General features: G+C 44.1%; 1 protein-coding gene across 1 annotated transcript in view; it reads left to right on the top strand.

Moving 5' to 3' along the window:
• Nucleotides 1-3,074: 3,074 nt before the first annotated feature.
• LOC138957439 (mucin-2-like) overlaps nt 3,075-9,986 on the top strand; it is a gene marked incomplete at its 5' end in the record, with an annotated part of 11,606 nt that continues 4,694 nt past the window's right edge. The window contains 2 exons of the mRNA XM_070328568.1: nt 3,075-3,524; nt 3,556-4,602. Coding sequence (XP_070184669.1) covers nt 3,075-3,524; nt 3,556-4,602 — 1,497 coding nt within the window. The remainder of the gene's footprint in view (nt 3,525-3,555; nt 4,603-9,986) is intronic.

The raw sequence follows: 9,986 nt of genomic DNA, 5'->3' as shown, positions 1-9,986 counted from the left end.
GCACATATAGACAGACGGACATATACACACCTTTACAAACAAACACACATACACACACACATACACTTACGCACACGCACAAACACACACCCACCCACCCACTCTCTCTCTCTCTTTCTCTCTTATACAAACAGACACACACTCACACACACACTCACACACACACCTACACATGTACATACGCACGCATGTACATACGCACACACCCACAGACACACCCACAGACACACCCACAGACACACACACATTGACTCACACAAATCTCATACACACAAAACACACACTCATACGCACATACACGGTTGGCCTAGTGGTAAGGCGTCCGCCCCGTGATCGGGAGGTCGTGGGTTCGAACCCAGGCCGGGTCATACCTAAGACTTTAAAATTGGCAATCTAGTGGCATGCTCCGCCTGGCGTCTGGCATTATGGGGTTAGTGCTAGGACTGGTTGGTCCGGTGTCAGAATAATGTGACTGGGTGAGACATGAAGCCTGTGCTGCGACTTCTGTCTTGTGTGTGGCGCACGTTCTAGTGTCAAAGCAGCACCGCCCTGATATGGCCCTTCGTGGTCGGCTGGGCGTTAAGCAAACAAACAAACAAATACGCACATAGACAGTCAGACACACACACCTTTACAAACACATATACACACTCATACACACACAAACATACACACAAACTCATGCACACACACATTCACACACACACACACACACTCTCTCTCTCTCTCACATACACACACACACCCACGCACACACACCCCAAGTCACACACACATACACACACTCACTCACACGCACTCACTCACTCTCTCACAAAAAACTTCATACACACAAAACACACACCCATACGCACATATGGACAGACGGACATACCCACCTTTACAAACAAACACACATACACGCACACACATACACTTATGCCCACACACACTTACACACACACGAGTACAGACTCATGCACGCGTGCGCACACACACACACACACACACGCAAATACACACACACACACACCACACACATACGAGTACAGACTCATGCACGCGTGCGCACACACACACACACACACACAAATACACACACACACACACACACACAAATACACACACACACACACACACACACACACACACACACACACACACACACAAACAGTAACACTAACACATGTGGCATGATGTGCACAAAATGAACACAAACACACTGCGCGAGAGAGAAAGACTACAGGGAGGCATGACGTCATGATGCATTAATTGACGTCAAAGACTTTCGACCGTGACGTATTCTTCTTAGGCGAGCTTTATCCATAGACTTGGAAACTACGGAATTTCTACCCGTCCAAAACGGCCTTGGGTGGCGTTTGCTGAAAAAATGGGGGCGACTATTGCACCCACCGTATTTTTGTTAGTATGGTCCCAATTTTTGGTGAACTTCCATTTCCAACTGTAGCACGTAGCCGGGCACAAAGAATCCTTCTTTATCATGTATTATTCGGTATGCACATTTCTCAAGTCGATTACAGTATAGCGTTCACGGGATACCTCCAGCTTCGCTGGGATTAAGTAGATGTGCAACGCCAAGGCACTGCATACCCCAGCGAAAGACAAACCTCTCTCTTACTCTCTCTCTCTTTCTCTCTCTCAAACACACACGAACACACACACACACACACACACACTTACGCACACACACACACATACAAACACCCACCCACTCTCTCTATCTTTCTCTCTCTCTTATACAAACAGACACACACACACACACACACACTGTACATACGCACAAACAAATACGCACATAGACAGTCGGACACACACACCTTTACAAACAAACACATATACACACTCATACAAACACAAACATACACACAAACTCATGCACACACACATTCACACACACACTCTCTCTCTCTCAAACACACACACACACACCCACACTCACTAACACGCACTCACTCACTCTCACAAAAAACTTCATACACACAAAACACACACCCATACGCACATATGGACAGACGGACATACATACCTTTACAAACAAACACACATACACGCACACACATACACTTATACCCACACACACATTTACACACACACGAGTACAGACTCATGCACGCGTGCGCACACACACACACACACACACACACAAATACACACACACACCACACACATACGAGTACAGACTCAAGCACGCGTGCGCACACACACACACACACACACACACACACACACACACACACACACACACACAGTAACACTAACACATGTGCACAAAATAAACACAAACACACACACTGCGCGAGAGAGAAAGACTTCAGTGAGGCATGACGTCATGATGCATTAATTGACGTCAAAGACTTTCGACCGTGACGTATTCTTCTTACGCGAGCTTTATCCATAGACTTGGAAACTACGGAATTTCTACCCGTCCAAAACGGCCTTGGGTGGCGTTTGCTGAAAAAATGGGGGCGACTATTGCACCCACCGTATTTTTGTTAGTATGGTCCCAATTTTTGGTGAACTTCCATCTCCACCTGTAGCACGTAGCCGGGCACAAAGAATCCTTCTTTATCATGTATTATTCGGTATGCACATTTCTCAAGTCGATTACAGTATAGCGTTCACGGGATACCTCCAGCTTCGCTGGGAATATGCAGACAGATTTCCATGGAGAAAAAGAGAGAGGATCTCATCTTTCAAAGAAAGACTGACCAACGTGTAAGCCCATCAGATCTTAGTCACACGCTTCCCTTTCAAGAGATCCGAGCTAGTTATTGGCCTTTCTGCCTTAGAGCCGAGAAAGCGTTCATCACACTTCTTGACCCGTTGGCTTCAGGCAAAAAGTGAGTTGATGAGCGCGACTAAGCCAAATGGATAGGGTTGGCAGCAGCTGTGTTGGGAAGAAAGATTTCCTATTTCGTTGGTGCACTCAGTTGATCGGAAATCACTTGTGTATGTATCGATTATGCGTTGAGGCTTGTGGAAGAATGAGGTTAATATGGGTTAAGATTAAATCGTTCGTTTACAAAGACACTGAACAAGTGTATCGAGTGATTTGTTGCCTGTCACGTTGCCAGCCTGAGAGTGGTCTCTTATTTCTATCGTCTCATCATGCCGACCCCAACATCACCAACCCCAACATCAACAACCCCAACATCACCAACCACAACATCAACAACCCCAACATCACCAACCCCAACATCACCAACCTCAACATCACCAACCACAACATCACCAACCCCAACATCACCAACCTCAACATCACCAACCCCAACATCACCAACCTCAACATCACCAACCACAACATCACCAACCCCAACATCACCAACCCCAACATCACCAACCACAACATCACTAACCACAACATCACCAACCCCAACATCACCAACCACAACATCACCAACCACAACATCACCAACCCCAACATCACCAACCACAACATCACCAACCCCAACATCACCAACCTCAACATCACCAACCACAACATCACCAACCCCAACATCACCAACCTCAACATCACCAACCCCAACATCACCAACCTCAACATCACCAACCACAACATCACCAACCCCAACATCACCAACCCCAACATCACCAACCACAACATCACCAACCACAACATCACCAACCACAACATCACCAACCACAACATCACCAACCCCAACATCACCAACCTCAACATCACCAACCCCAACATCACCAACCACAACATCACCAACCACAACATCACCAACCTCAACTTCACCAACCACAACATCACCAACCTCAACATCACCAACCACAACATCACCAACCACAACATCACCAACCTCAACATCACCAACCACAACATCACCAACAACAACATCACCAACCCCAACATCACCAACCACAACATCACCAACCACAACATCACCAACCCCAACATCACCAACCTCAACATCACCAACCACAACATCACCAACCACAACATCACCAACCTCAACATCACCAACCACAACATCACCAACCTCAACATCACCAACCCCAACATCACCAACCACAACATCACCAACCACAACATCACCAACCTCAACATCACCAACCACAACATCACCAACCCCAACATCACCAACCCCAACATCACCAACCACAACATCACCAACCTCAACATCATCAACCCCAACATCACCAACCCCAACATCACCAACCACAACATCACCAACCACAACATCACCAACCCCAACATCACCAACCACAACATCACCAACCACAACATCACCAACCACAACATCACCAACCCCAACATCACCAACCACAACATCACCAACAACAACATCACCAACCTCAACATCACCAACCACAACATCACCAACCCCAACATCACCAACCTCAACATCACCAACCACAACCTCACCAACCACAACATCACCAACCCCAACATCACCAACCACAACATCACCAACCTCAACATCACCAACCCCAACATCACCAACCCCAACATCACCAACCTCAACATCACCAACCACAACATCACCAACCACAACATCACCAACCACAACATCACCAACCACAACATCACCAACCACAAACCAACCAGGGTTGAGGTGCACGAGAAAGTTTCCAACCGGGTGGGAGCCAGCCAAGGTATTGGATTGGTTGAAATTGAGATTTGTTGTGATTTCAACGAATCAGACGCCGCGGTTTGTTCTCTCCCGTTTGGGTGGCACCCAATTTTGGTTCGTGCACCAGAGCACAGGAGTTACATCACCAGATTAATAGCAGGACATGACTTAGCCTGCTGTATTTAACCGACAAATTCGGACTGGGTGGCCGAGTGGTAACGCACTTGCGCTCGGAAGCGAGAGGTTGCGAGTTCGACCCTGGGTCAGGGCGTTAGCAATTTTCTCCCCCCTTTCCTAACCTAGGTGGTGGGTTCAAGTGCTAGTCTTTCGGATGAGACGAAAAACCGAGGTCCCTTCATGTACACTACATTGGGGTGTGCACGTTAAAGATCCCACGATTGACAAAAGGGTCTTTCCTGGCAAAATTGTATAGGCATAGATAAAAAATGTCCACCAAAATACCCGTGTGACTTGGAATAATAGGCCGTGAAAAGTAGGATATGCGCCGAAATGGCTGCGATCTGCTGGCCGATGTGAATGCGTGATGTATTGTGTAAAACAAATTCCATCTCACACGGCATAAATAAATCCCTGCGCCTTGAATATGTGCGCGATATAGATTGCATAAAATAAAAAATTTTAAAAATAAAATAATAAATCCCTGCGCTTAGAACTGTACCCACGGAATACGCGCGATATAAGCCTCATATTGATTGATTGATTGAAATTACCCATAGGAAATAGCACATAATAATGTTGTTGTTTTCCAGCGCAGCCCACACGAATTGCATATGTGGTCTTCGCAGCCAACAGCGTAGTTGGGACTTTCAGGGACACAGACAGACAGAAATAGGGACAAAGAGAGAGAGGGTGATAGAGACAGATAGGGATACACACACACACACACACACACACACACACACACACACACACGGTGAAGGGTAAAGGGAGAGAGAGAGAGAGAGAGAGAGAGAGAGAGAGAGAGAGAGAGAGAGAGAGAGAGAAAGAGAGAAAGAGAATGATAGAGAAATGTATCGACATCAGCATGGTGCGAAGCCACGTGCATATCCCTCGGTTACATAGAATTAATAATATGCAATAAGGCTTTTGAAACAGAGACTGTTCGTTCGGATGTCGTATTGATGCCTGATACGTTCATATTTTCAGGCTGACATAATGGCCTTGTTCTTTTACATATACACTTGAATTGTCATGGTTGTATAGGTGATCAATAGGGTAAGGGTCCCGACAATAGACCACTTTTGGATTTTGTTATGCAGATAACTAGCTTTTTTTTCTCGCGAAGAAGTTTCATTTATTGTGTGCTTACATTTATACTGGCTGTTACCATGTCCATGCAAACACATGATTCTTTCGGGTTTTGTGGTAGACATATATTCTTTATTCGTTTACATTAGATTGTGTTTTTACATTTAGTCAAGTTTTGACGAAATGTTTTAACATAGAGGGGGAATCGAGACGAGGGTCGTGGTGTATGTGTGTGTGTGTGTGTGTGTGTGTGTGTCTGTCTGTCTGTATGTGTGTGTGTGTGTGTGTAGAGCGATTCAGACTAAACTACTAGACCGATCTTTATGAAATTTGACATGAGAGTTCCTGGTTTTTTTTCATTTTTTCGATTAATGTATCTTATGACGTCATATCCGGCTTTTTGTAAAAGTTGAGGCGGCGCTGTCACACCCTCAATTTTCAATCAAATTGATTGAAATTTTGGCCAAGCAATCTTCGACAAAGGCCGGACTTCGGTATTGCATTTCAGCATGGAGGCTTACAAATTAAAAATCTGAAAATAGTAATTAAAATTATTTTTTTATAAAACGATCCAAAATTACTTTTATTTTATTCTTCATCATATTCTGATTCCAATAACATATAAATATGTTATATCCGGATTAAAAACAAGCTCTGAAAATTAAAAATATTAAAAATTATGATCAAAATTAAATTTTCGAAATCAATTTAAAAACACATCTTATTCCTTGTCGGTTCCTGATTCCAAAAACATATAGATATGATATGTTTGGATTAAAAACACGCTCAGAAAGTTAAAACGAAGAGAGGTACAGTAAAGCGTGCTATGAAGCACAGCGCAACCGCTACCGCGCCAAACAGGCTCGTCACTTTCACTGCCTTTTGCAGTAGCTGCGGACTACGTTCAGTTTCATTCTGTGAGTTCCACAGCTTGACTAAATGTAGTAATTTCGCCTTACGCGACTTGTTTAATAATTTCAGGGCCATATAGATACTGGATACTTCGCGGTGTTGTGTTTATACATTCATACGTGCTGTGGTTATACATTCATACGACATGTGGGTCGATTAAAACAAGCTCCCTTGCACCAGTTGAAGCTGTGTGCAATACAGGCAGATGCCGCAGCCTCACGCAACGAATGTCCTGGGGCGCACTGCTTTGCAGAATGCCTCCTGACTCTCGCCAGCTATCCTCAATTAGTGGCTCTCACCATGATGCAATGTCTGGCCATCAGACAAAAACAATCACGAACGAGGGGGGGGGGGGGGGGGTAGGTGAAGGGGGGAAATGGTGCAGGGGGGAACGGGGGAGAGAAGAGAGGGACAAACTGTATGCTGGCAGAATGCCACGACATATCAATTCGGAGTGGCAAGAAAACAGGGAGGGGTGATGGAGGTTTGGGTGTGGGGGGGGGGGGGGGGGTGGGGGGGTGGGGGTAGGCGATGAAGCTTGGTGCAGGGGAGGAAGAAACAGAAGGGTGAAGAAAGGAACAAATTGTATGCTGGCAGAATGCCACGACACAACGATTTGGAGTGGCGACAAGACAGTGAGGAAACAGGGATGGGTGTTAGAGCTTTGGGGTGGAGGGAGGGAGGGGGGGGGGGGGTGCGATGCAGCTTCTGGGCTAAGAAGATATCCACCAGGGACGGAAATTGATGATGATATGACTTTATGATGATGATGATATGCAGAGCGCCTAGAACTGTACCCACGGAATATTCGCGATATAAGACTCATTGATTGATTGATTGATTGATATTTTACAAGGAAAGAGGTTTAAGGCTACGCCTTTTGTTTCAACCTGTCCTTTCAAATAAAAAGAAAACACACCAGTAACCAGGTTAGGTAAGTTTGAGTTTAAGTAGCCTGTCCTTTCTCCTAAATAATACAACATTCGAATACATGAGAAACAGGGAAGCAATCAATCAAATAAACCAACCAACAAACAAACAGTCACATGACCAAAGAAACCAACAAACAAATAGAAAATCAAACAACTTACAGCAAGAAACCTACAAGGAACTTAGTCGATAAATATCGACAGGGGGCCGACAAATGGTTTAAATGGGAAATGTGTGTATATGGGTGTGGGTTTGAAACAAACAAACAAACCAACCCATGTGAACCCCGGGCCGCAGGCCTTCGATGTAGTGATTGAAAAAAAAGGATGTTCTCAAATGGTTCAATTCTCATTTGGTCTGATTCTCAAATGGTACCGGTATACTCCCCCCCCCTGGCCGCAGGCCTAGGAGTAAAATTTTTATAGACACTGACCTTCTTCCCAGGGGTCATTGACCCAGTTTTAGCTATGAGAGGTGGTTCGCCCAGAGGCTGTAGAGTATACTGGGGCGGTCTCTTTGATGTCTTGAGAGGAAACTTGGCCAGGGTAGTACATGCACCAGAACTGGTGGACACCAAGGACAAACATGAAATCGAAGCAGTTTGCTTTCAGAGAGAACGGTCGTCAGCAACTCAAACTTCTCTGTTTTCTTTTTTTTTTTAAATCTGACTTTCTTTGTGGCCCCCTGACTCCGCCCCCTCCCTCTGTAAGGACCCTCCTCCACAAGGACCGATTTTTGTCAACATTTTAAAGGTCGCTAGAGAGGGGTTCCACTGTATGACCTAACCGCTACTGGCAGACGGCCTCAATCTTCACGCGCAAAGACGAGATTAATAGGTGCTCGGTTTTGGTATTTTGAATTACATTACATTAAACCTTTGTTGGGTTTCATGGTCATGGCAACAGCCATAATAATATTACATGATGTATAATATCATATTTCAGCATATGTGAATTACATGTCATCATACTAAACTGTCATACATTTTTATTCCTACATTATTCTGATTGATCACAACCAAACCTACTATCATTGGACACATCCAAATGCAAGCGCCTGTTCTTGATAACAATTTCTCTCTGATCTAAATATAAAATCAGTGCAATTTCCTGGGTCGGGCTTTGCCACAGACACTCACGGTTTGGCCTGTAGGTAAAATGTACAATGTATTTTCTGATTTGTGCACAAAAGCTTTTTTTCTTTTTTCTTTTTTTTAACATAACAATGTTTAATGTCACTGTATGTTTAAAAGACCATGGTCATATTTGTAAAAAAAAATGTTAAATTAGAAAATAAATAACATTTTGGTTCATGATTTTTCCTACACCTGTGCTAAAAATAAGAAATAAAAATGTCGGGTATATAAGTCACTCAAATACAGCTAGGTATGAATGGCTCGGTTTGAGTTTGTTGCGGTTGACCCTGCACAATGCGACATATCATGTTTTTGTTGAACAATCGAGGAGCAGCATTTGAGCTGAAAGGTGTTGGATGAGCTTAGTAAGCTGCGCCTTATCGCTCTTCACACAACGTAGCTCCGATGACTGACCTGTTCCAACGAGTGTTAAATTGCATGCTGTTTAACGCTTGAGTTAATTGACTTGAACCAAAAAGAGGGGATGCTTGGATTGCATTTGGCCATTGACCAGTGGTTGTCATGCCTCATTAGTCAGAGGGTTTGGAAGCCATGTGTACCAAGAGGTTTCTCTTAATTAAGCCTGGAGTAGATGGCTGTGAACAGGAAGCTGTACAGAAAAAAAGAGAGAGAGAGAGAGAGAGACAGAGAGAGAGAGAGAGAGAGAGAGACAGAGAGAGAGAGAGAGAGAGAGCGGTCATTCGCCGAATTTGACCTGCCCCAACGAAAACCATAGACAGCATTGATAAAGAACTCATTGAAATCAGGTATTTAATATCAAAGATCGTCTTTTTATCTTTTCAATTTTACACATGTGCAAACACCCTACATTTTTAAGTTACCTGTATTATCTGATAAATTAGGGCTTAAAACGCCTCATTTTGTTTTTTGTTCTCTCCAAACCAATCCTGGAACTTACATTTTAGTTATCTTTTAAACATGTGTTGTCTCTTGTATTTACTTATTAGCAGGGGTAGACGAAGAGAATGTTTTCTGTCAAGTGGGTAAGGAGTTAGGGGTAGAAGAATCAACTATACGTTCACAATTTAGCGCGTTGATGATATTCAAATGATTCGGATCAGACAAAATTTCCGTAATTGTTTTTATATCTTTGTGCACGTTTAATTTCATGTTTGTTTGTGTTTCACGCTTGAAGTTTG

This window comes from Littorina saxatilis, unplaced genomic scaffold (genome assembly GCF_037325665.1).
Source record: "Littorina saxatilis isolate snail1 unplaced genomic scaffold, US_GU_Lsax_2.0 scaffold_651, whole genome shotgun sequence".
Classification (NCBI taxonomy): domain Eukaryota; kingdom Metazoa; phylum Mollusca; class Gastropoda; order Littorinimorpha; family Littorinidae; genus Littorina; species Littorina saxatilis.
The sequence above is the reverse complement of the archived record's forward strand: the minus strand, read 5'-3'. Positions and strand labels throughout refer to the sequence as shown.